The sequence below is a fragment of the Gadus chalcogrammus genome, chromosome 3, assembly GCF_026213295.1.
Source record: "Gadus chalcogrammus isolate NIFS_2021 chromosome 3, NIFS_Gcha_1.0, whole genome shotgun sequence".
Taxonomy (NCBI): domain Eukaryota; kingdom Metazoa; phylum Chordata; class Actinopteri; order Gadiformes; family Gadidae; genus Gadus; species Gadus chalcogrammus.
The window spans coordinates 10,292,664-10,320,556 of NC_079414.1; the positions used below are offsets into that span (position 1 = coordinate 10,292,664).

Below are 27,893 nucleotides of genomic sequence, written 5' to 3' on the forward strand. Positions count from 1 at the left end.
CCACATCAAATCTTTAGACCAAGCCTCACAAAAGTCATCAAACAGAATTTGTTTTACTTAGTTCCATTTGAGACAGATTGGCCAATAAAGTTGGATCAGTTAGCCCATTTTTCTTATATGACCATTTTGTTATTGTATAAAAAAACACTACTGCACCCAAAGGTGGCGCTATTTCTGGCCTTATTTCTCCTTAATTAATCTATAAAATCAAATGCATCTTTTCACCCTGGTCTTCTGCTCTAAAAATGTTTACTTTTCCCACAATTTCATAGAAAAGCCAAACATTTTGCCTAAATGTCCATTTTGTTAAAACTACCATACGGCTATCATTAGGTGGATACCATTAACAGTGCAAATTTTCAGATCTGTACTCTTTTAAGAATGCCCTTAATTCTCTTGTGAAATGTATGCTTGGAGTTTTCTTGAAGTTGTGTGCTTATCAATCGACATTTTGGCAATGTGAAGCTTTGTGCAGTTCAGGCATGTCAGTGGCTCAACGCGATAATGCCGGGTACTGGTGATCCTTAGGTTGAGAGTTTGAATCCTGATTAGAGCAATATAAACAAGCAGGACATGGCATTCTGTAATTATCATTCAATTATTAACACAACATTGAACCGCATCTGAAATTTATCAGGCAATCAGCATTCCCGCTCATTATTTTCCAAGAATCTGACTGCGAAGACACTATGGGGAACATAATTAATTCTGTCATATTTATATTTCTTCCTTTAGTGTTCTTGACTACCAATGTTTAATTTCCCCAGAATTTCAAATATTGTTCAGACATTTGCTTTGAAGAAATCCCTTAATTAAATTGAGAAATGTGTGCTTGGAGTTTTCTGGATGTTATATGCTTATCAAGGTGATCCTTAGGTTGAGATTTTGAATCCCGATCATAGCTTCATGAACAAGCTGAACATGACATTCGGCCATTGACCATGACGCACATAAGTCACACATAAACCACGTCACCAAAATATCCTTCTTCCACCTGCAGAACATAGCACGCCTTCGACCCACTCTCTCCTTCTCAGCTGCTGAAACACTAATTCATGCCTTCATCACCTCCAAACTCGACTACTGCAATAGCATCCTGTATGGTCTCCCCTCCACTGTTCTTCAAAAACTGCAATATGTTCAAAACTCCGCTGCTCGACTGCTCACCCACACCCCCTCCAGAGAACCCATCACGCCCGTCCTCCGTCAACTTCACTGGCTTCCGGTAAAACAACGCATACATTTCCACCTCACCACCTACAAAGCCCTAAACAACCTTGCCCCCTCATACCTGACGGATCTCCTCCAACGCCCGATTCACCCACACCGATCACGCTCCACTGTTGCCAACACCCTCATCCCCATCACCAGGACCAAATACCGCACCATAGGGGACAGAGCCTTTGCCATTGCCCTAACCCTCTGGAACTCCATCCACCTGGCCATCCGTAACTCTGAATCACTGCCGTCTTTCAAAAGTCATCTCAAAACCCACCTCTTCAACATCACTTACAACACCTTACAACATCCTTTTTCACCCTCTCTCTTTCTTATTGTCCTATCTTTCTCTGTATTGTTGTTTTGGAGTATTTGTATGTATGCATGTATGTATTGTACTGTCCATTTGTATCCTTTTTGTTTTGGTGTTTTTGTAAGCGTCTTTGGGTACCGAGAAAAGCGCTATATAATATGTATTATTATTATTATTATTGCTTTGCAGCTCATTTGAAAGCCGAGGCACAGTATTGCATTAAGTGGAACATCTTCATCAACAGCTTACCTTCATAATTAGATGTCATATTTATATATCTTCCATTAGTGTTTTCTTGACTTTTAATTTTGCTCGGACCCCGTTAATCACCGCTTGCGGTTATATTTTCTTTTCTTTTTCTTTAAGAAAAAACCATAGTCGATTTTGATCAAAGTATGATAAATTATTTTGCTCCTTTCACATTTTGTCGTATGCATGGCGTTCTGCTTCGAGGTGCATCTTGTTTAAAGAAAGGATCCCATATAACGTTTGTTTTAACTGGTTTCTGGTACGATTCAGGTGTAGAATTCTCATTTTATTTTGTGCACCTATGTCGATTTTTGTTACCTACTTCTGTCAGGCATTATAAGACCATTCCCATTGATGGACGCGCCCACGTGTGATGTCAATAGAGGCTTGTGATGGCGGTCCAACATAACATCTGGTGGTGACATTGGGGTCCTTTAAAGATGTTAACCAAGACATTGCCACTGTAGCCCCTTCTTCTATGGGGTCTCTGCATGGCGGCTTTGTCTTCCCTTTCATCGATTTGCAGACAGTACAGTAGTTTGAAGATGTTGATATCCATGCACTATAATGACGTGTCTGTGTCATCGTCAGTCAACAACATGGTGAGCCCTGTTGTCCACTGATGATGACACGCCCATGTCATCATCGGTCAACAGCACGATGAACCATGGGCTGTGTTAGAACCGGGCTGAAACCCTGACTGTTGAATAGTTACGGATATCTTCATTATTTGTCATTCCGATTATGCATTAAAGCCCACGATAATGACATGTCCCCCTGTACTTCACACAGCTTTGCACGTGCACATTTTGTGTGTGTGTGTGTGAGAGAGAGAGAGAGAGAGAGAGAGAGAGAGAGAGAGAGAGAGAGAGAGAGAGAGAGAGAGAGAGAGAGAGAGTGAGCACAGGTTGCAGGGATTGTCATTGCACCTCAGTGCATGAACTGTATCTGACAATTGTATGTGTGTGTGCGTGTGTTTGAGAGAGATATGTGTGTGTGTGTGTGTGTGTGTGTGTGTGTGTGTGTGTGTGTGTGTGTGTGTGTGTGTGTGTGTGTGTGTGTGTGTGTGTGTGTGTGTGTGTGTGTGTGTGTGTGTGTGTGTTTGTGCGTGTGTTTGTATATGTGTTTGTGTGTGTTTGTGTGTGTGGGGGGGAGGGAGTGTGTGTGTGCCTATGTGTGTGTGCGTGTGTGACAGGGTTCTCCGTTTTTGAGGAAAACACATACAAAATGTTCATTGATAAAGACACATAAATAAGGTTCCATATTGCATCAAAAAATAAATCAATCATGAAAGAAAAAGACTTCCGGATCCCTCTGGAGAAGAGAGCTGCGGGATAAGCACAGAATTTCCTCAAATCCTGGCAGCGCCCCTGTGCTGATCTGTTTTCTGACAAATTACGTTGTGATGTGATGTTATTTATCAGTATTTCCCACCCTATTACAATCATTGTGTTGAACAAAATAAAATAATCATTGAAAATATGAATCAATCATTATTAATAAGGTATATTATTCCAATCATTAAACAATTTGCAATGAACAAAACACAAAACCAACCAAAGCGGAAATGCATTCATAATCGATTTGTTCCCAGTCGACGCGCAGTCATTTCAATCAGTCAATCAATCACTGCGCCCCTTGTGCGTCACTGGGCGCGCGTGGTGACTGCCTGTTGCTGAAGCTGGGCGCGAGAGCGGTCTACTTCACACCTCCTCGGAAACAGACAGTGAACATGTCTCCTTGAACAACATCCTCTCCAACTCAACTCACATTTTCTTTTCTTCAGTGTATCCCGTTTGTCCGGGATATTCCAAACGTGGACTTTTAAAGGTAATTGCAAATTGGCGGTTCTTTATTGTTTTACCCGAGAGTGCGCGCTATGATGGGCCGACATCACACGTCACACAGCGGCTGCTCTACCAGCGCGAGACCACATGTGTAGGAGAGTTTTATTGCAACTAAACACTTCTGTTTTCTTTTTTTTTCATGAACAGAAGAGTGAGAGAGAAAAGTAAGAGCAATGGCAGCCATGGCACAGAACGTTACCAGCGTGCCCGACAACCTCACCAACCAGTTCGCCCAGCCACCGTGGCGCGTGGCGCTCTGGTCTCTCTCCTACAGCGCGTTGGTCGCGGTGGCCGTGTTCGGCAACCTCATCGTCATCTGGATCATTCTGGCCCACAAACGCATGCGGACGGTCACCAACTACTTCCTGTTGAACTTGGCGTTTTCCGACGCGTCGGTGGCGGCGTTCAACGCGCTGGTGAACTGTATCTACGCCACCCACGGGGACTGGTACTTTGGTGAGGCGTACTGCAGATTCCACAACTTCTTCCCCGTCACGGCCGTGTTTGCGAGCATCTATTCCATGACGGCGATTTCGGTGGACAGGTAAATACCCCCCCCCACACACACACACACACACACACACACACACACACACACACACACACACACACACACACACACACACACACACACACACACACACACACACACACACACACACACACACACACACACACACACACACACACACACACACACACACACACACAAACTATGGATGTAATGGACGGAGAGAATAAGTGGCGCCTGCTTCACGCAGCCTTGTATCCATCAATCAAATAATGAAACATCTACGCCGCGAGTACGTGGAGCGTGGCCATCGGATGACACTGTAAAGTCTGTATTACTATTTGCATATGGGCATTCGCTTATTTGATTATGATCTCATCCTTCTCCACGCGTCCAAGCTTTCCCTTTCACAGTTTAGGACATGCTACATTCCGTCGTGTAACTCCCTTGTGTGTGTGTGTGTGTGTGTGTGTGTGTGTGTGTGTGTGTGTGTGTGTGTGTGTGTGTGTGTGTGTGTGTGTGTGTGTGTGTGTGTGTGTGTGTGTGTGTGTGTGTGTGTGTGTGTGTGTGTGTGTGTGTGTGTGTGTGTGTGTGTGTGTGTGTGCGTGTGTGAAAGGTAAATATGTGCGTGTTTATGTGTGTAATTTTATGCCTCTGCATCGGTGGTCTGTGTGCGCGTGCGTGTGTGTATGTGTGAGCTGGCACACGTGTGTTTTTGTATGGATTACCGTGTGGGTGCATGTGTGTTTAAAGAGTGTGTGTGTGCGTGTGTGTGCCTGTGTGTGTGGTTATTCTCTTGTGCCAGCACCTTTGTGCAATGAAAGGGTCTCCAAGCAGACACAAATGTGCATATCCATTCACACACCCTCCGCTGAGACGGTTATGCAAATAAAAGCGCTTTCCCCCCGCTACACATGACTCCACTACCAACCTGCGGCCCTCACTTATTTATTCAGCCTCTCCTTCCCGCCGCGTGTCACCGGAGTAGTACACACCATTAGCTCAAACGACAGGGTCATTTGCCCTACTCTAAACGTGCTTGTGCATCTACGGTCCCTCAGAAATGGAATGGACAGCGAATGGCTGTGTGTGTGTGTGTGTGTGTGTGTGTGTGTGTGTGTGTGTGTGTGTGTGTGTGTGTGTGTGTGTGTGTGTGTGTGTGTGTGTGTGTGTGTGTGTGTGTGTGTGTGTGTGTGTTCTCACCTGCCCCTCCTCCACCCCCGTTGGATGAAATCAATGCGTGAGTGATTGGCGGTGTACTGGGATGATGGACACTCTGCGGCGGGGTCTCGTACAGACCGCGACCCCCTGCGCTGTAGGGCCTGTGAGGGTCGCCTCTGAGGATTCCTATCTCCAGAAGTATGCCCTCGAGGGAATGCCGCCACGCGTGTGTCCGACCAGCGCGGCAAAACAGACCCCTCTTCACCCGCTAGATTCATCTTCTCTCTTTCTCTCTCTCCGCTCTCTCTCTCCGCTTTCTCTTCATGCCCCCTCTTTATCTTTCCATTTTCTCTCCCTCGTCCATTGCCTCTCTTTCATCGCCTCTCTGTCCTCCATACTTTCTTACACTTCTTTCTCCCCCTTATCCTCTCTCTTTCATGATCTATCTCCCCAACCTCATTGTCCCCGTTTTCTTTTCTGTGTGCCTCTTATATTTTCTCAAAGACATCTCAAAGACATTCTCTCTCTATGTTCTCTCCCTGTCTACTGTGTCGTTTCCTAGATGAGGGCCCTATGCGCTCCTTATAGAGCTACATTGAAAACGGTCTGCGTTAATCAAGGGATCTCTGGTTGACGTAATCAGCGCGCCGCTGTTGGACAGGAAGTCCACAATTATCGATGGAAAAAGCCTGTGTGAAACCACAATTAAACTACGATGTCATCATCCTCATTCTCTGGTCGAATTAGTTAATATTTGAGATTCATGCAAAATTAAGAGTCTATCCCATCATCAGAGAAATGTGGAAGGGCAAGACAGGGATACTCAGTGTTCATGATGAGCAAGGAAATGACAAATGCACACAACACAACGCTGATATGGATTATACAGTATCTATGTTTAATAGAACCTGTGATAATGTATAATTATAATATATAATTTTCTGTGGCTGACTATGTAAGATGAGCTACATAACTCAATATTGTTCTATGGGAATGTGGGACTGGTTTCCTTCCTTCCTTGCTTCCTTCCATGCTTCCTTCTTGCTCTATTTAATTCCAACCTTCTTTCCTCCCTTCCTTCCTCCCTCCACTAAATCTTCCATCCATTCATTTAATTCCCTCCTGCCGTATTTTAAACCCCCTGTGGTCAAAGTCCTATTGTTACGCCCCAGAAAGCCAATATGTTTCCTATATCCAACCATAAACCTGAAGGTACATTTATGAAAAGTGTCTTCAGCCTGAGATCTGTTCACCGGTCGATCTTGTATTTGTTCAGATAATTATTCATATTAAATATATTTCTTCACAAGACTGTACAGAGTGGCTTTAGCAGCACATGCATTGATACTAAGTTAGATAGATAGATAGATAGATAGATAGATAGATAGATAGATAGATAGATAGATAGATAGATAGATAGAGAGATAGAGAGATAGAGAGATAGAGAGATAGAGAGATAGAGAGATAGAGAGATAGATAGAGAGATAGATAGAGAGATAAATAAAGCTGTATTATTCCCTGGAGGGGAAATTACGTCCTTTGTTACAGCACAGCAGCAGTGGAAGACACATACAGTACAATAAAATAAAATAAACTGAGTAGTGCTCAGGAAAACAAAAATAGCCTAAAGTAAAGGCTAAAGTAAGGACAAACAGAGCAAACAGGGCAAACAGGACAAACAGCATAAACAGTATAAAGGATAAGTGGCCCAGTGGCCTTATCATAGTGCTCGGAACTAGAGAAGACATGATCCACATCAGGCGGTGAAGGTGAGCGGTGGGAGTACACCGAGCGTTGCGTCGTACCCCCGGGGCTCAGCCCTCCTTCAGCCGAGGCAGCGGGTTCGACGGGTCGGGTATTTTTGGTCGGAGACGTCCCTTTGAGTTAATCAACTGTGAGCGGGGGCAGAGGACACAGAGCTGACCCGCCGTGTTTCAGACGTAACCCCAGGTCCTTTATCTCCTAACCCCATGTCCTGCGCTGCCTCGTGGCCCCTGTGTGTCTGGAAATGGCACCAGGCCATGTTACGTGAGCGTCTGTGGCCTCGCCGCTCTTCGTCGCTAAACCGTTGGCTTTGTGGCCGCCAGCGTCGAGCTAACCAACAGCTAACCAGTTGCGAACCAACAGCTGCTATGTGAATGGAAGGTAACCGTTTGTTGTTGCTAGCAACCTACAACGGTTTTCCTGAATAGCTCAAATTTGGGACTTACACTTTACAATGTATGATGTTTCTAAATCGTTGATCAGCTCCTAAACTGAGATGAGATTGGTCAGTTACATCAGGTTAGTTTGATGTGTTCGAGGGATGCCTGTTCTAAGGTGGTTTCCAGGGATTCCTGAAAAACACGGGTACGGCTTTAATGCAGGGGTACACCTCTTCATGTTATGACTTCCCGCTGCTGGAATCATGGCTACCAGCTGCAGTCTAACTCCATGAATTATCATTGCCACAGCTAGAATAACTCTAAGTATCTTGAAACACTGATTTACTGTCATGTTATTTAGTAAGTCAATAAATAGTAGATAAATACATAACCCTGCTCAAAAACACAATTAGGATTGTCGATAAACTGCATGTGAAATGTTGATTTGCAGTCAGTGTTATTTGGTCAGTCAATAAAGCTACAAATCTCCTCATTGATTCATATCATTGATTACCAAATAATTGTTAAATCTACATAACCCTTCCCAAAAACTCAATACTGATGTAAATAAACTACTTTCATGGAACACTTTGCAAACCAATTAAAATTCTCTCAAATTAGTACAGTCGGTCAGGTTAAGATAACAACCTCCGCTATTCTGTATAACGGGGACACAGACAGACAGAAGACCGTCCACTCTATCTTCCCTGCGTCATGTTCTGTTTCTAGTTGAGGAGGTTTGCGTTTGGTTAGGTCAATTTGCACAAAACATCGTGTCCATATTAAAAAGATCACTCGTTGCCAATCAGAAACTATAGATTGGTGTACAGACCCCCAGTCTACACACCCCCAGTGTAGAGAGTAGAGACTAGTGATCGACCGATATATCGGCGATATTTGTGTTTTTTACGTGTATCGGTATCAGCCGATATTTTTTTCAGTATCGGCCGATTTATTTATTTATTTTAATTTTCTTTTGCCGTGATTTACAGACAGTTCAATAAATGTATTATTTTTTTTTATTGAGACATTGTAACATTTGTTATCATCATTGTGTCATTTTTATGATGTAAATTGAGGGAGGCTTAGCCTGGAAATCCAGACCGACATCTAGAAAGCTGTAGGGTCTGGCAACGAGTAATGAAAATGGCCCAACTCGAGGGGTGGCACCAAGCATGCATTTGAAATTATTGTCACTGAATAAAACACATTGGATAACACTATGACCAATCAGAAGAATACAAGGGGTGCCGTATCCAGACCAGTGGAGCTAACCAATAGATAAGACTCTTGCCATATCCGGTCGGTAAAACAGCAACACTTTTGGCCCGCCTATATTGATACATCGATGTGATTAATGTTCTGGGCCAGGGGAGGCCCAGAATATACACAAGTATATTGCTCGTTCCCAGAGTGACTCGCTGAGCAAATTCAAATTGTGCTCTGGATTTCCAGGGTATTATCGGCTCCAAATATCGGCTCAAGAAAATCGGTATCGGCGTATCGGTTATCGGCTATGGCTGATGAAAAAAAACAATATCGGTCGATCCCTAGTAGAGTCCCCCGGTGTAGAGACCCCCAGTCTAGAGAGTAGAGACCCCCAGTGTAGAGACCCCAGTCTAGAGAGTAGAGACCCCCAGTGTAGAGACCCCAGTCTAGAGAGTGGAGACCCCCAGTGCAGAGACCCCCAGTGTAGAGACCCCCAGTGAGTGACCCTCAGTGTAGAGACCCCCAGTGTAGAGACCCCCAGTGTAGAGACCCCCAGTGAAGAGACCCCCAGTGAGAGACCCTCAGTGTAGAGACCCCCAGTGTACAGACCCCCAGTGAAGAGACCCCCAGTGAGAGACCCTCAGTGTAGAGACCCCCAGTGTACAGACCCCCATTGTAGAGACCCCCAGTGAGAGACCCTCAGTGTGGAGACCCAGTATACCTCCGGTGGTCAACACCGAAAATTAACATCCACATTAGTAATCGCTGTCAGGAAATGGAACTCCAGTTTACCAAGAAAGTGCAGACCCCCAGTGTAGAGAGTATAAACCCCCAGTGTAGAGACCCCCAGTACACAGACCCCCAGTGTACAGACGCCCCGTGTATAGTGTAAATACCCCCAATGTACAGACCCCTAGTGTAGAGTATAAACCCCCAGTGTAAAGACCCCCAGTGTATAGTGTAGATAGCCCCAGTGTACAGACCCCCAGTGTAGAGAGTATAAACCCCCAGTGTAGAGACCCCCAGTGTAGAGACCCCCAGTGTAGAGACCCCCAGTGTAGAGACCCCCAGTGTACAGACCCCCAGTGTAGAGACCCCCAGTGAGTGACCCTCAGTGTAGAGACCCCCAGTGTAGAGACCCCCAGTGTAGAGACCCCCAGTACAGAGACCCCCAGTGAGAGACCCTCAGTGTAGAGACCCCCAGTGTACAGACCCCCATTGTAGAGACCCCCAGTGAGAGACCCTCAGTGTAGAGACCCAGTATACCTCCGGTGGTCAACACCAAAAATGAACAAGCCACATTAGTAATCACTGTCAGGAAATGGAACTCCAGTTGACCAAGAAAGTGCTCTCCCCTTTCAAGCCTGTCCATGAAACATGGGTACCGATCCCCCATTTCAGAAGACAACTTCAAGTGCGGCAATGTTTTCGCCTCCTCCCCTTAGCAGGGCTGCCGAGAGTCCCTCATCATACTCTTGATGATGGTCCCTCATCCCTCAGAATAGTGGGAAAAAAACTGCAGTGGCCCCCTACAGGCTCGCTGGATGACATGTATCTGATCTCAAAGCGACCATAAGGCGACCTCAAAGGGACCTCAAAGGGACCCCGAAGCAAAATGACGAAACCATTAACAACGGTTCAACAATAATATCCGCCGGCAGAAATTCACTTAGTAGAACTTTGTGTGTGTGTGTGTGTACAATCGCGAATGTAACAGTATGAGTGAAACACCTGAGAGACAGTATCGCAGCTGCCTCACTTGGACGCTGTGCATCAACACTTTCTCACGAGACGAGGAAAAGGCACCCGGCTCCTCCTGACTGACTTGCAGGCTGCTGCGTCATCAGTGCGGTCGCGTTGGGATCACACAGGATAAACGCTGCTGCGTACGCTACGTGTTCGCTCACGTGTGGCAGCAGACGGGCTGCCATGACACGTATCCCGTATGTAATACGTGCATGTTTTCCTGGGCTATTGATATCTGGATGAGGGTGGGGAGGCTCGCGGAGATGTGACGGTGAAGACTGCTGCTCTGAAGGAAGGCAACGCAATCAGTGGGGGATGCGTTTTGGGATGTGTGTGAGTGTATGTGTGTGTGTGTGTGTGTGTGTGTGTGTGTGTGTGTGTGTGTGTGTGTGTGTGTGTGTGTGTGTGTGTGTGTGTGTGTGTGTGTGTGTGTGTGTGTGTGTGTGTGTGTGTGTATGTGTGTGTTGATGTGGGTCTTAAGTGTGTGTATATGGTTGTGAGCGTATGTGTTTTTGTTTTTGTTTGTGTACTTGTATGTATATCTGTGCATATGGATGTGTGTTCTTGCATGCATGTGTATGTGTGTGTTTGTGTGTGTTTGTGTGTGTATATGGAATATATATATATATATGTATATATTGGAGGCTTCTCCAGTGAGGAGAGGGAGGAAAATCCTCCCTAACATTGTTGAGAATAAAATATGTAGATTGCCCAGACTAATAATGAATTAATGCCCTTAAATATGACTACTTTAAAGCCTTTGTATCAGTAATGTTCGTCTCGCTCGGTAAAGGGACATTAGCACACCCTATCGCCTATTGACAATTACTTCAGGGAGGACGTAACTCCCTCAGCCTTGATTGACTCCCATTCATTTCCCCGAAAGTGTTGGCGGCCGGTGAATAACATGGGGTTCAATGGGAGAGGGGAGGAAAAGTCCTCCTCTGAGTGGGTGTGACTAGCTAAGGGATCTGGATCCCGCCTTTGTCTGTTCGTAGCGCATGGCTGCGCTATGAACCAATAAGCAGGAGCCCTGGCTGTGGAGCAGCCTGGAGGGAGGGGTTATCCCCTCCGAGAACCGACAAACCCGCTCAGCCGTATGCCTCATTTCCACCGAGCGGTGCGCTACTATTCGTTGCGGTACAGTCAGCTCTGTTTGGTTATAATGGCGTTTCCGTAGTCCGCGGCCGAGCTGCGGCGCCCGTGGCAGAGCCCGGTGCTGGGCAGGGCTGCCCGGTGCCAGGCATCCCTATTTAGTTTTACAAATCAAGAGAAGGCCTGATTTGACTAATTGGCTTTGCATCCTTTCCTCTGCCCTTGTAGTCCAAGAAATGCTGCCCACCAGCTTTCAAAGTACAAAGCTGCCACTGGTGGATTTGTATCAATTCACATAATTATCCCTCCCTGCTATTTTGTAATTCCCAAAAATACCCTGAAACCAACTTGAGAGTGTGTATGTGTCTGTATATCAATGTGTGTGAATATGTGTGTGCATGCATGTGTGTCTGTGCATGTCACTGTGTGTGTGTGTGTGTGTGTGTGTGTGTGTGTGTGTGTGTGTGTGTGTGTGTGTGTGTGTGTGTGTGTGTGTGTGTGTGTGTGTGTGTGCATGTGCCCCTTTGAGAGTGTAGTCAATACGGTGACATTGAAGTTGAGCCATCCTTAAGGCCCTGTTGCATTAGCATCTCATGAATAGATGTGAGGGTGCAGTAGACTCGGACAGTGCATGGGATAGTTGTCCAGGGCCTGTGTAAATAGTGTGTCAGTTGGTAAGTGGGAGAGTAAGTGGTTAGTTTCTTGCAGGTTCCCTTGATTATACAACATTACTAATTTGTTCACTGTGTCATCGTCATTTGACTGAACATAATTCATCCAAAACTTTGTACGTTTTATGTACAGCCTCATTATATGATTATGCGATAACGATCAAACCCTCCAGTTGAGACTCTTACAGCCCAGCCCAAATGACTTCAGCCCTTCCATCTCTTCAGGTACATGGCCATCATCCACCCACTGAAGCCGCGCCTCTCCGCCACGGCCACCAAGGTGGTGATAGTGTGTATCTGGGGGCTGGCGGTGGTGCTGGCCTTCCCCAACTGCTTCTACGCCACCATCAGAAGGTACCCTCGCAGGACGAGCTGCTACGTGAACTGGCCGCGCGGCAACCAGGACTCCTTCATGTGAGACCACGTCTTCCTGCTTCCTACCTCCTCTCAGAAATATGGGGATCCTTGTTGGTACTCTGGTACCAGGGGGTTGCATAGGGCTGGGGATGGGGGCTCCACTCCCAGTCAGAACGGGACTGGGCCTGGGCTGAACCCCAAGAATGTCCTCATTCTACCCGTTGAATAACGCCTACCTTCTCCTTAAAGAGTTTATAAATTCACTTTGAGTCCCTTTGGGGGATACAGAACTAAATTAAAAATTAGCCATTAGTAGTAAGCATTAAATAGAAGGGACAGGATTAATAGGCCTTTGTATATTTAGTTTGTTTTAAGGTAAGGATAAGTGTTCTGGGCTGTTTCAAATAAATAAATGTAATGTAACTTAATGTGTTCAAAATCCTTGTTTCGAAAATATGTTTTATTAATAATAAGAGTTCTACATTAAACAAAAAACAAACACTCTCTAACTGTGTTACAGTTAGAGACATGCATTGATTGACCATTGCCCCCCCCCCCCCCCCCCTGACAGGTACCACATCATCGTGGCCATACTGGTGTATTTGCTGCCCCTAGTGGTGATGGGCATCACCTACTCCATCGTGGGGGTCACACTGTGGGGAGGAGAGATCCCAGGGAACTCCTCTGATAACTACCATGGACAGTTGAAGGCCAAAAGAAAGGTACGGTGGAACCATGGATGGATATGAACATGAACATGTTGTTGTGCCGGAGGAGCAGAGGACCCCTGAGCTGGATATAGTGTCGCTGTGTGTTTTCGCTTCTGATAGAACTCAAATCCTCGATGTGAAAAAGCCTCTCTTGTGAGTGGAGCTTATGCAGAGAATCAGCATAGCGACAAAACAAAACAACCTGCCAAGTATAAAATATCAATCAACCATCTAGCGATTGAATTAGTGCGAGTTAAGGTGTGGGCGTGATGCCACGCTGATGGGCATCAGGGGATAAATGTGGCACGCTAATTCCCTCCTACACAGAAATTGGCCAAAGAATCCGCCTTTGATTCCAGAAACAGTCGTAATTGGGAGCCCATGAAACAAAGAGCCCTCGCTGACTCGGTGGTGGGGCGGGCCCAATGGATGCTGTTAGGCTGAGCCTCTGGCACAAGCCATCCTGGAGGACGGCTGGAGGCTTCCTAGTTCCCTGATAAATCCACTCTGTTATTTGTTATTGTTGCGTACAAAGTGCTGGTGACGGACCCCCCTGCTGCTACAAATGACCATGAGGCCGTGTTCATGGTCATTCGTTTTAAGTCGCTGGCTTCCTGGGCCCTTGTGCTCAGCAGCTCATCTTGGCTTGTTTAAAACCCTGGTTAATATTTATGATCACATTCAAGTGTGAACTACGTTCAGTGTTTTGTGAAACACTGCAGTTGTTGATAGGAACTACATTCAGTGTTTGTTTATTAATACGGTGCCGTTGGGTATGGGAACTACATTCAGTGTTTGTTTATTAATACGGTGCCGTTGGGGATAGGAACTACATTCAGTGTTTACATATTAACACGGGTAATGGTAGTGGGAACGACATTATAAATTATATTTCCACTTTCCTGAAATTGGAATTCGGCCCTATTTCATATTGTGTGATTACAAACAACGAAAAACATTAGGAAGTGTTGAATCCATTAGTGTATAAACATTATGAAGCACTGTCACGATTTCAGATGAAACCTCCATCCCAAAATGTTACTATATTCATCACTTTTAACACTGTATCGTACCAATTCCCCTGTGGTTCCTGACCGGTCTTTGCCTTTATGAGGGCAGGACATGAATGTGTTAGTTCATAACTACTGAATCTCTGATCTTCTTATCCTGACAACATGTGACTCTGCTCATGGCGTCTTGTCAAAGTGCTCCCATAGCTGTTGAGCGAACCGTTCTGTAAATTACAGACGTTGATCGATGGCTGAGGCGCGGATTCATCGCTATTGCAGGTTTTTCCCTCCAATCAAATAGCTTTTCCCTACGAGGGGTGGAGTTCCTTATTTACAATGTTGGAAAAGTCATTAATTTCTCTGTTCCTTGGGGGCGGGTTTTTTATATCAATGTTAATTCAAGTGGTGTTATTACAAAAGTGTGCGTGTTTTATTGTGTGTGTGTGTGTGTGTGTGTGTGTGTGTGTGTGTGTGTGTGTGTGTGTGTGTGTGTGTGTGTGTGTGTGTGTGTGTGTGTGTGTGTGTCTGTGTGTGTGTGTGTGTGCGTGTGCGTGTGCGTGTGTGTGTGTGTGTGTGTGCATCTGTTTCTATTTGTGTATTGACAGTGGTATCCTTGTTTTGCTACATGGTTTTATGTCTCAGGGCATAAGAACAATTGGGTTGTTCTTGAACCAATTACACCTGACAGATGTTGCTTGCTCATAATAAATACAATACTATACGATGCACTGTTGGTAGGGTCGTGGGGGAAAACATTTATCATCGGGGGACACAAGTAATTCAGAATGCCTTTGGGGGCCGAGAAAATTCTGGCATGTCTTAGCCATTCAATTATAATAAACTAAATATATTGCTCACATAAATTATTGATAATTTGGAATTAAAAATCAAAACATTTATTTTAATAAAATCCTTAAAAATATTTTTTGATACCTATCTATATCTGTACTAAGTGCACTGAAAATGAATATGAGCATCGGAGTGCATTCAGACATGCACATTTATTTATGTAGCCATGACAACACACCCATACAAAATATATGGTCAGTGGGAAGAGCTTAACTAATCATATGGCTTTGCTGGCGATTTCTGAGAAAAAAAAAAAGGCTATCCGAGCCAAGACTACTTCACCCATGTGACATTTAATTACAATTTTTCTTCGAATGTTTCCGGTCCAGATGCCATTTCTGCTAATCTCTATTAGAATTTCAAAAGAAGATATCAAAGCTAATCAAAAGCTACATCAGCGTGAGCCGTGACCGATGGGTTCCAAGATGGTTGCTCTCTGCAGGGACTGTTTACCTGCATTCAACAGAAGTCTGCTCAAAAGTGATCGATCAATAATACTCTGAGTCGGACTACAAACAGACTAAACTAAGCCAGAGCGCTGCCGATACCAAAACCTTGTTGCCTCCAGATTCTTCATTTGATTCAAATGAATATATATCTGCTTATAGAGGTTAAGACTAAACATGTTGCTACAATACAGGGGGCGGAGGGAATCTAATATCAAATAAGTATCAATCAATATCATATATTGATTAACATCATGTTGGGATCATCCTGCTGAAATGCTCTATTTGAGTTAGGTTTTTCACCGAGATTTTAACAATTGTAAAAAGGTAAATTTGAAGATTCACAGCTACCCAGTGTCACTTTCGTAAGCTGAAAGTGAAAGCTTACCTTCAGGTTCATCTGACTTGAACAGACGGATTAAGTGCAAGAGTAAAAAAGACAAACTCATGTGTTTGAATGCAGCCGAAGCCAATGGAAGCACTGTACTATACATTTACTTGTTTGTTTTTGGTCTTATTCATAGTGAAAAACATGGATTGGAAAACATTTCCTCAGGGCTTTGTCGCTGAATTGCTCTCACCTTGTACTCCATTCACACTTTTTCAGGAGGACTGTTATTTTCAGATCAGTAGAGCTACATGAAAGTGAGAAGCGTTTTTTTTGTATTGTCACATCAGTTTCAGTTTCATCCAAAATCACATCTTCTGATAAATGTCAATGAAGATAATCAAGCTCTGATCATTGCAGGCTTGATTAGCCTCCTGCTTCTGTTGACTCAAAGTGTCCCCTGATAATCTTACGACGAGGAGAATGAAATTAGATCTACCACTCATCACTAATCCTGGATCATTGATCATTGACTTCAAATGTATGTGTGTATGTGTGCGTATGTGAGTGTGTCTGTTTGCGTGTGTGTGTTTGTTGTGATGTGTTTGTGTGTGTCTGTGTCTGTGTGTGTGTGTGTGTGTGTGTGTGTGTGTGTGTGTGTGTGTGTGTGTGTGTGTGTGTGTGTGTGTGTGTGTGTGTGTGTGTGTGTGTGTGTGTGTGTGTTTGTGTCCGTGTGTGTGAATGGCTGTGAAAATGGGGCTGATCTTGAATAGACGGCAGTCAAAGCGTATGACATGGCTAGCTGAACACATGGCGGACAGGAAGGACAGTGCTCATCACATTATCCCAGCCCAATTACTTTCCTTTTTGATATTGAAAGCATCAGCAGGGATGTTCCAATACAAATCTTTAGTGCCGTTTTTCCCTTCAAATCATTTATTGAGATTGCTTTTAAAACTCTGAGCTTAGAAGTAATCATTCATCTGTCTTCAACTTGCCATGATTTCTTTGGTAATATATTATTTAAGATATTTAAGATATTTCTTGGATACTGATGCGAGGCAGAATATTCGTCTTAGAATATAATTTTGCCTTATCTTCTAACCGAAACAACTGGAGTACCTACCCACTGATGAACCGAATGAAAAGAGACTACACCACACAGCGTTCCCTCCCTGGCCTGACCCATCAGGTCTAAGCTGTCACCAGCGCTCAGCTCACAGCCTCACAGAGTTCAACGATCCTCCCCGCGCTCAGAGACACTTCTCTCTCTCACAGCCCCAGGAGAAGGTCAACAGTCTCCTTCTTCCTCGAAGCAGAAAAAACCAACATCTTTGGTTCTGAGTGTAGCCCTGTCAACGTATCCCTCCTGTCCGCTTGTCGCAGGAGGAACAGGTCCTCTGTGGGAGGGCTCGGTCACCATAGGGGGCCACGGTCGGTGTGGGGGTAGCAGCGGGCGTGTTCATGTATAGATAGCATGTTCTCCACATGTTTGGGACCTCCTGGGGTGTAGCGCATGTTGCTCTACCCTCAGGTGGTTGAGTTTTACACCCCCACACAAGCTGTGAGGGAGGAATCAGGGTTCGTCAAGAAGAAAATAATTAAGGGTTTTTCTTTTGGAATAGGTTACGGAGTTCGTCAAATAAACACACAACATTCGCAGTCCTGGTTCTACTGCGAATAGGGTTATAGGGTGATAGGAAAAGGGTAGTAAGGTGATAGAAATAGGGTAGTAGGGTGGTATGAATAGGCTAGTAGGTTGGTAGGAATAGGGTAGGAGGTTGGTAGGAATAGGACAGTAGGGTGTTAGGGTTAGGAGTAGGGTGGTAGGAATAGGGTAGTAGGATTGTAGGAATAGGGTAGTAGGGGGGTAAGAATAGGGTAGTAGGGTGATAGAAATAGGGTAGGAGGGTAGTAGGAATAGGGTAGGAGGGGTGTACGAATAGGTTCGGAGGGGGGTATGAATAGGGTAGCCGGGTGGTAGGAATAGGGTAGTAGGGTGGTAGGAATAGAGTAGTAGGGTGGTAGGAATAGGGTGGTAGGGTGGTGGGAATAGGGTAGGAGGGTGGCAGGAGGAATTTGGTTCTACGGTAGTACCGAATGCTACTGGGTTCTGGGTTTGAAGCCACATTTGTGTAGGTAGTAGTCTGTAGGGGCCCTGTTGCCTAACCCCTATCTGCTCCTTAACGGTGTGGCAGAACAGTTCCGCATAACAATTAAGGTTTTTATGCATTTACAATTGTCACATACCCTGGACTTGTTGCACCCATTTCGAAATGTATCCAAGTAGAGATTGCCTGGCTACAGTACTGACCCGCATTATCCCTTTCAACTGTTTCTCGGCGCAGACGTTCTCCCATCTTTAGGCTAAGAGCATCAACAGAGGCTGTCATTCTTGCGTCGTGGAATTCCCACCGGAGGCTTATTAATCCTGGAAGGACATTTTAATGAGAGGCTCCACACTTTAGAGCCAATGGGTGAAGCATATTAAGCATATAACTCATTATAACACCAAGGTTTGTGGTGCAGAGCATATACAACGTCACTCATTATAAAGCCTATACACAACGACGGTACTAAAAAAGTAACACTTTTCTTGCTAGAACTTTCCCCGAAAACATTTTCTTTTGTGTTTGACTTCTCGCTGAAAAAGTGGCTTCACCGACACTTGAACAGACCCAAACCTAACCATTACCTTAACCCTTAAACCTTACCATAACTCTAATCCTAACCATAATCTTAACCCGTAAACCTTACCATATCCCTAACCCTTACCTTAACCTTAACCCTAACCATATCCTTAACCCTAGCCATAACCTTAACTCATACACCTTACCATAACTGGGGTGATTGGCTAGTGTAAAGTAGGCCTGCAGCGGATTCGAATTGTATCCGAATCCGTTCGGTTCGTTTACCACAGTTCGGAGCATTCTGGAGATCCGCGGATTTCGGTTTCATGAAGGCATTGCCTTATGTAGCGTATTTTGCCTACTGTAGCCTACGTCCGATACAAAAGGGTGTTTAGGACCCAGCGGAATGCATTCTCTCCAGTGCTGCCCGAGCCAATGAGGTAGCAGTAATAGGTTGTTTTCTGAAGTTCAAGCGCACGATTCCTAAATTTAAAGAAAGTAATTGATACAATTATATTCTAAATATACGGGAGATAAATACAAACGGGTGATAAGCGGGATAACGGCCTTCGAGGTCGACCGGTTCGATGGAAATAATGGACAGGTAGAGGCAACTCTGGCTTCATGCTGCGCTCGTCGCCAGAGTTCTAAGCCTCGTCGGCCGTTATCCCTTACATGTGTCAGTGCACCATGTTTTCAAATGTATTTAGGGGAACATTTATTGCACAAAAAAGCCTTGCAAGTTGTCTGATTGCAGTCAATTAACACATTGCAAATAGCCTGTGGGTCTCATTCATTTTTGTGTTTCTCCCCCAAACCCTCTGTCAAAAAAAAGTCCGCCTTTTTACTACCACGGACATGATCCGTATCCGAACCGTATCCGAAACCGAGGCCCAAAACGGTTATCTGAACCGAACCGTGGACACACTGATCCGTTTCACCCCTAGTGTAAAGCCAAATCAGCTGGACCAGGTCTAGAGAGGTGGAGCTGTGCTAGCTCCAACCATTGGGCTCTGCAGTGAGGACCCCAGCAGGTGGAGGTGGAATAAATAGAAGCCTATAGCAGCACGCCTGCGGTGCGGAAGAGGTGATTCATCAACACAGGGGCGGAATCTGAACCGCTTGAGCTTACCCTTTTGTACAAAAAACCCTTCTCTGTCTTTGGGGGGATTTCATCCACCAAATTGAAGAATATCAACAGCAGAAACATGACATCTTCAACCCAGCTAGATGCTACTGTGCTTCACTGAGCCCCTAAGAGACCAGGACACAGGTAGATAAGGTATAAACTCTGTTGTGCATTGATAGGTCAATGCACCACATGCGTGCATCCTCACCCAGCTCTAATCAGCACGCCTCGGGCAATTTGAGGCCAGCCATCAAAACACCCACTTTCTCAGCGAGATACCAGGACACAGGAAGATGATGTAGAAAAAAGTTTATTTGAGGGTTGGTGAGATGTTAGAAGGTGAGCAGATGTTCCTTGCTGACATTTCAGAGTAATTCATGAGTGTGTTGTGATGGCTGTGTTAATCAGTGTGCATTGATAGGTCAATGCAGCCTCGCACATCTCCCTTCAGGGTCTAATATGCACGGGCCAAGTGAGGCTGCTTCAACCAGACATCAAACACGCATTCTCAGCGAGATTGTGAAAATGGTATGTTTCCTTTGTTGCCATTTTTTCCTTATTTCTCTACTTTCTTTGTTCAGTGTCGCCATTTCTCCCCTTTGAATTGTACAGGGAGTGATCTCATTTTAGGGACGAAAATTAAGAAGGAATCCGTAGAAAGGCACTCTAAAGTGTGTTCGCACAACGGATGCTATCCCAGTGTTGGTCGTACCACCCCTGGGGTGACCCAATAACCCACTGCTGTGCGAGTTCCACTCTTCACGGCAGGAGGCGGTCCGCAAACACAGGATATACATGACGAAAATGGTCAACGCCAAGTCTGTCACCAGGTCTCTCTCTCTCCGTCTGTTGCACTCGATCTGTCTCCTTCTCTTTCTGAATGTCTGACTGTTTGTCTCTGTGTCTCTCTCAATCTCTCTTTGTCTGTTGGTCTCTCTGTCTGTCTGTCTGTCTATTTGTCTATCTCTGTCCCTATCTCTCTGTCTGTCTCTGTCCCGCTCTGTCTGTCTATTTGTCTGTCTATCTGGCAGTCTGACACTGTCTCTCTATATCAGTCTGTCTGTCCGTCTCTTTCTCTGCGTCTCTGATTCTCTCTCTCTCTCTCTACCTATATATATATATTTATATATATATATATACATACACATATACACAAGCATGTCTCTACTAGGAGAGAAAGGAAAACCAACGTTTGATGTAGAGTGATGAAACCCTCTACGTGCAAACTCTGTCTCTCTCAGTCTCTTAGTCTCTCTCTCTCTCTCTCTCTCTCTCTCTCTCTCTCTCTCTCTCTCTCTCTCGCTCGCCTTCTCTCTGATGAGACACGATGAGCACAATGGCATGGAGGCTCGGGCATGGGGGTGGTGCCTTGAGGGATTGAGGAGAGTGTTCCTGTTGAAGGGCCCCACCATAGATTGCCCTGCCAGTGTAGAGAGGCTGGACAAACCCAGCATGCAAACCTCTCTCTCTACAAATTTCAACAGATATTTCTGTTGAAATGTAGCTGTCTTTACTTTTCATCGTATGAGTTGGACTGAAGTCAAATAGATGAGTCAGACTGTAGAGTTTCTGAAGGCTTCATAATTACATTTACCCATTTTGCAGTTGCTTTTACACAGAGTGAGTTAAAAGTGATGCAGGGAACCATCGCAGCATATCATCGAAATACCTTTTTGGGGTACTGTTTTATACCAAAAGCATGCAATTTAAATGAAAGTAAAACAATTCAAAGTAAAAAAAAAGTGGCCAGAATTCAGAGTTAATTCATGTCAATCAGTGATTTGGATGAGAAGATGCATGTATATTATTATAGACCTCTGAAGAATAAGTCCCGCCTCCGAGGCTCTTGGTTCCATGTTTAAATGTCTATGGAAAATAAAATGGGGGTTTTGAATGATCGTACGTGACAAACTGTAGGTGATGAAGAAGTAAAAACTGATCAGGTTTTGAACTACACACTTTATCCATCCACTTTCCACTTGGGTTTTGGATTGTCGTTGCCGTTAAAGTAGTTAACTATTTTGAAGAAGCATTATGCTAACGCAGATCTGCACCGACTTAGGACGTCACGACTCTCCCAGTCAAGGTTGTATAGCAACGGCAATGTTTCATAGTTTGTCTTCACCGAAATGGCACCAGAACCCGCCTACGGAGGAGGTGGCACCAACGCTGCTCGTCATGCGTGTAATGACAATCACGTTAGGTTGTGAATGGTTGCGAGCAACTCCCGCCTCCCTTACAAGTATGACGTATGAAGTCTGTGCAGATCAGAACTAGCTCCCAGTTAGCATTAATAATAGTTAACTACTTTAACGGCACCGACAATCCAAAACCCAAGTGGAATCTAGATGGAAAAAGTGTGTAGTTCAGACCTGAGCAGCTTTTACTTATTTGCCACCTACAGAGTTCGTCACGTCAATTGTTCAAAACCCCCATGTTATTTTCAATAGACATTTAAACATGGAACCAAGCAAAGGGAACCAAGAGCCTCGGAGGCATACGGAAGAGGATTATGGCCACACATAAAAAAATAATTAAGTTCTGACTTTATTCTCAGAATTCTGACTTTAATCTCAGAATTCAGATTTTAAACTTTAAAAAAGAAGAAACCATTTCGTTAACGGAAGACCAAAAGGTGAGTGAAACTGGAACATGTGTTGTTTTGGTGCAAGTGTCTCTCCCACCGAGTTTGGTCCTTACAGGTACCCGTAGTTCTGACTTTAAAGTCAGAATTCTGACTTTTTTCTCAGAATTCTGAGATGAAAGTCAGAATTCTGAGATGAATGTCAGAATTCTTAGTTAAAAGTCAGAATTCTAACATGAATCTCAGAATTCTGAGAAAATAAATCAGAATTCTGACTTTAAAGTCAGAATTCTAACTTTAATCTCAGAATTATGATTTTTTTCTGACTTCAAAATCAGAACTACGGTTACCTGTGAGGACTAACCTCTGAGAATTCTGACTTTAAAGTCAGAATTCTGACTTTAAAGTCAGAACTACGGGTACCTGTAAGGACTAACCTCTGAGAATTCTGACTTTAAAGTCAGACAATTCTGACTTTAAAGTCAGAATTCTGAGATTAAAGTCAGAATTCTGACTTTAAAATCAGAATTCTGAGATTAAAGTCAGAACTATTTTTTTTCTTATGTGTGGCCCTAATCCTCTTCCGTAGAGGCCAGACTTACTCTTCAGAGGTCTATTATTATTATTCATAGTCCAGAATAGAAGAAAGGCGATACTACTGCACATTCATACCCAGTGCATAGGCTTGTCAGTTAGAAAGAGTCTGCCTCAGATGTTGTTAGAGGATAGTATAAACTGAACTTCACATAGAATATGTTCTGTTTATACATAATATGAGTAGCACGGAATGCGGCCCTCCAAATATGGCAGCATAACGCACCGAAACCACCAAAGGGACCGCAAATACTTCACGTTGTCCGGAGTATGTGGCGGCAGTGGGATACACAATGTGTGATTATCTTAAACAAAGAATCTGTTTCCAAAGCTTTTATTCCTCCAGATTGGAGCTACCGAAAACCAGGCCTGTAACAAGGTTGGCACGTCATCAATAAAAGCCCTGACAAAATAATCTTTATCCCATCACACTTTCAAATATGACATCCATCAACGAATAAAGCAGTTCAGCAAGAGGTTACAACTGGAGAATAGTTTAACGTGGTTAAACTAAACTCGGAAACATGTCTGTCTTTCCTCCAGCCCCACAGCCACATCCTGGTGAGGTCTCTGTAACACGTTCACGCACACACACACACACACACACACACACACACACACACACACACATGAGTGTAGGCCCACTCGCAGACGCATGCATACCCACACACACACAGAAAAACACACACACACACACACACGGACAGACACCCGCATACACACATATGGGCGCTTGCAAGCCCTTCAGCGCACGCACGGGCGAATGCACGCACACTCGCACACACACATGCACATGCACACTCTCACAAATGTACATAAATCACACAACCTTAACTCACAGCTCTCCTAACACACAGTCAGGAGAGCTGTGGAAATCCCAGACGCTTCTAGGAAGTATTTATGGTCCTCCGGAGGAGAGAAGAGCAGATTGTTCTGCAGCGCTGGACACCGTCCACCTCAGTGCGGGTAGCTCCGCCACACAGATGCTCCACTCTGGGCAGTGGCCATGCCGCCCAGAGAAATCCCCGGCTCCTCCCAGCTAGCTGACGGTTAAGGTGTCCCTGAACAAAACACCTAACCCTCATTGCATCAGACGAGTTGCATGTCGCCTTGCAGGGTTGACTCCGCTGTTGGTGTTTGAATGTGTGTATGAATGGCTGTAAGTCGCTCTGGAACTCCCTCCCCCACGACATCAGAGACTCAGAGTCCCTCCAAGTCTTCCAATCCTGCCAAGACCCATCTTTTCTCTTCTGCCTTCTCTTTATGTTTTGATTTCAGCTTATCTTCGGTCTGAATGTGATTTTGCATCTTGTCTAGACTTTTTATTTTAGATTTTTTTTTTAAGATAATAGACTAATTAACAAAGTAAGTGGCCTTTTTAACGTTAACATCTCTCATCGTCATCCGCTTATCCGGGGTCGGGTCGCGGGGGCAGCAGCTCAAGCAGGGGGCCCCAGACTTCCCTTTCCCGGGCCACATTGACCAGCTCTGACGGGGGGATCCCGAGGCGTTCCCAGGCCAGTGTTGAGATATAATCTCTCCACCTAGTCCTGGGTCTTCCCCGAGGTCTCCTCCCCACTGGACGAGCCTGAAACACCTCCCAAGGGAGGCGCCCAGTGGGCATCCTTGCCAGATGCCCGAACCACCTCAGCTGACTCCTTTCTAAGTAAAGGAGCAGCGGCTCTAATCCGAGTTCCTCACGGATGGCTGAGCTTCTCACCCTATCCCTAAGGGAGACGCCAGCCACCCTTCTGAGAAAACTCATCTCGGCCGCTTGTACCCGCGATCTCGTCCTTTAGGTCATCACCCAACCCTCATGACCATAGGTGAGGATAGGAACGAAGATCGACCGGTAGATCGAGAGCTTTGCCTTGCGGCTCAGCTCTCTTTTCGTAACAACGGTGCGGTAAAGCGAACGCAATACCGCCCCTCTAACTCACATCCCCCTCTATCTCCATGTATCTCTCTCTTTGTCTCCTTCTATTCCCCTCTATCTCCCATCGCCATCCATTTCATATCTCCATCTCTCTCCTCTGCAGGTGGTGAAGATGATGATAATCGTGGTGCTGACCTTTGCCCTCTGCTGGTTGCCCTACCACATGTACTTTGTGGTGACGGGGGTGTTCAAGTCGCTGACCCGCTGGAAGCACATCCAGCAGGTGTACCTGGCCGTGATGTGGCTGGCCATGAGCTCCACCATGTACAACCCCATCATCTACTGCTGCCTCAACAGCAGGTGGGCACACATATACACACACACGCACACATACACATGCGCGTACACACGCAGGCATGCACGCACGCATGAATGCGCACATGTATTAAAGCACACACGCGCACACACACAAACAGACAAACACACGCACACACAGACACATGAGCGTACATGCAAGCATGAATACACACACCTTTTAATGCGTGCACACACTCAGACAACCACGCACGCACTCACTTTGAGAACTCAAAGTTGTAGTTGTTATAGTTTAACAATAATATTATATTATATCATGCAATATCGATTTAATTGTCTATGGGTGTTCAGATGAAAGGCAGGACAACTTGATGATGTTGCAACTCTAATGGAAGGTCTGAGTGCATTTACGCATTAATCGAAGGACATTATCTCTAGTGGCAACGGTTAATACAAGTGTTCTGTATACAACAAGTGACTGAATGGTGTAATTCCAAAACACTTTACACAAGGGCATGCATTGTAACTAATGAAGAGGATATGCTAATGTTGACTAGATGCCATTTTCAATGCTAGTCATTGTTGCTACAGAGGACATTTATATTTGAACTAGCGGCCATTTTACATAAATGGCCGCTAGTAACTGTACCTGCTGCAAAGGACATGCTAATTATGTTAAAAAAAATTACGCCCATGTCAATAATATAATAAGAATAATAACAATAATAATGCATTATAAACATACCTGTCGTGCATTATGTTCTGCTTATAGCACTTAATAATTACAATCACATGTTCATAATGCTTTAGGCATTAACATTAATTATAGGGTTAGGGTTAGGGTAACCTAACCTAACCTAACCCATTATGCAAAATAATCGCTGTTATAGTTTTCACTTACTCAAAGTCCCAAATGACCAAGTAAATTAAATTATTATCACATTTCAACCTTATAATAGTACAATAATAAAAGTCATTATGAATGCATTATAATGTCTTATGATTGACTTGTGAAAATTGTTACGAAGCATCATGAGTATTAACAAGTGCTTATAATTATAATCACACAGTGCTATAAACAGATTAAAACAAATTGTAAGTATTTTTGTAATTCATCATAGACATCATGAATTATTACAGAAAGAGTTTCCCTAATTCTCCCCAATCGGAATCTTAATCACTTGTAATCTGCTTCCTGTCCCTTGTCCGCCCTTTCCTCCCCTCCCGTCCCCTCCCCTCCCCTCCCGTCCCGTCCCCGTCCCCTCCCCTCCCGTCCCCTCCCCTCCCCTCCCCTCCCCTCCCGTCCCCTCCCCTCCCCTCCCCTCCCCTCCCGTCCCCTCCTCTCCCGTCCCGTCCCGTCCTCTCCCGTCCCCTCCCCTCCCGTCCCCTCCCCTCCCCTCCCCTCCCCTCCCCTCCCTTCCCCTCCCCTCCCCTCCCCTCCCCTCCCGTCCCCTCCCGTCCCCTCCCGTCCCCTCCCGTCCCGTCCCGTCCCCTCCCCTCCCGTCCCCTCCCCTCCCCTCCCTTCCCGTCCCGTCCCCTCCCCTCCCCTCCCGTCCCGTCCTCTCCCGTCCCCTCCCCTCCCTTCCCGTCCCCGTCCCCTCCCCTCCCCTCCCGTCCCGTCCTCTCCCGTCCCCTCCCCTCCCTTCCCGTCCCGTCCCCTCCCCTCCCGTCCTCTCCCGTCCCCTCCCGTCCCGTCCTCTCCCGTCCCCTCCCGTCCCGTCCTCTCCCGTCCCGTCCCCTCCCCTCCCCCTCCCTTCCCCTCCCGTCCCGTCCCGTCCCCTCCCGTCCCCTCCCCTCCCCTCCCGTCCCGTCCTCTCCCGTCCCCTCCCGTCCCGTCCTCTCCCGTCCCGTCCCGTCCCCTCCCCTCCCCTCCCGTCCCGTCCTCTCCCGTCCCCTCCCGTCCCGTCCTCTCCCGTCCCCTCCCGTCCCGTCCTCTCCCGTCCCGTCCCGTCCCGTCCCCACCCGTCCCCTCCCCTCCCCTCCCTTCCCGTCCCGTCCCGTCCCGTCCCCTCCCGTCCCCTCCCCTCCCCTCCCGTCCCGTCCTCTCCCGTCCCCTCCCGTCCCGTCCTCTCCCGTCCCGTCCCGTCCCCTCCCCTCCCCTCCCGTCCCGTCCTCTCCCGTCCCCTCCCGTCCCGTCCTCTCCCGTCCCGTCCCGTCCCGTCCCCTCCCGTCCCGTCCCGTCCCGTCCCGTTCCGACCCGCCCACCCCCCAGGTTCCGGGCGGGCTTCAAACGTGCGTTCCGCTGGTGTCCGTTCATCAAGGTGTCCAGCTACGACGAGCTGGAGCTGCGGACCACTCGGCTGCACCCTGCGCGCCAGAGCAGCATGTACACGCTGTCGCGCATGGACACCAGCGTCATGGTGACCTCCGACCCCGCCGACACTGACGGTGCCACCACCACCACCGCCGCCCCCAGGAAGCCGCAGCCGCTCGCCGCCCGGAAGAAGAGCTACGTCACCGCGCGGCACGCCGACATCGGCGGGGTCGGCGACACAAATGGCGGCAGCACCAACGGCGGTGGGGCCGGCGAAGGCATGAAACCCAAGGAGTTCTCCTAAGCGGCAGGAGTTTTTTTTTCTTAATTTGGGGTGATGGAGTGTGTGTGGGTGATGACTGGTTTAAGCGGCCTCACCTGGCCTGCGTCACACTGATTTGGCGCTAGTTGAGGCTGCACACCTGTGGCGCATTTAGCAATCAATGTGCATCCACAAGTTGAACCAGCAATCACCGCACACACTCTGGGGAAGGATCTCCCGCACGGCAGCGCGTTCCTCCCCTCCTGCTGTGTGTCATTACATTCAACTCTGACTATAAAACCGGTTCCAGCATCACCATCCTGCTACCTTGTTATGGTTGAGCCCTGTGGCTGGAGAGCGGCGTGTGGCTAGCCCAGTGCATAAA

At 46.2% G+C, this 27,893-nt stretch overlaps 1 protein-coding gene across 1 annotated transcript; it reads left to right on the top strand.

The window, feature by feature from the left end:
* Nucleotides 1-3,511: 3,511 nt before the first annotated feature.
* On the top strand, nt 3,512-27,592 carry tacr3a (tachykinin receptor 3a). The gene is made up of 6 exons (XM_056585645.1): nt 3,512-3,610; nt 3,775-4,171; nt 12,390-12,578; nt 13,093-13,243; nt 24,841-25,037; nt 27,205-27,592. Exons 2-6 carry the CDS (start codon nt 3,801-3,803, stop codon nt 27,548-27,550), a joined length of 1,254 nt encoding a protein of 417 aa, XP_056441620.1. The 5' UTR covers nt 3,512-3,610; nt 3,775-3,800; the 3' UTR covers nt 27,551-27,592.
* The last annotated feature ends 301 nt before the right edge of the window (nt 27,593-27,893 follow it).

What these genes read in the sequence shown, in the direction of transcription:
- tacr3a (XM_056585645.1), top strand. Translation starts at nt 3,801, where the DNA reads ATGGCAGCCATGGCACAGAACGTTACCAGCGTGCCCGACAACCTCACC. An exon ending in AGTTGAAGGCCAAAAGAAAG is followed by an intron (nt 13,244 to 24,840) that starts GTACGGTGGAAC and finishes TCTCCTCTGCAG; the next exon opens with GTGGTGAAGATGATGATAAT. An exon ending in TACTGCTGCCTCAACAGCAG is followed by an intron (nt 25,038 to 27,204) that starts GTGGGCACACAT and finishes CCCACCCCCCAG; the next exon opens with GTTCCGGGCGGGCTTCAAAC.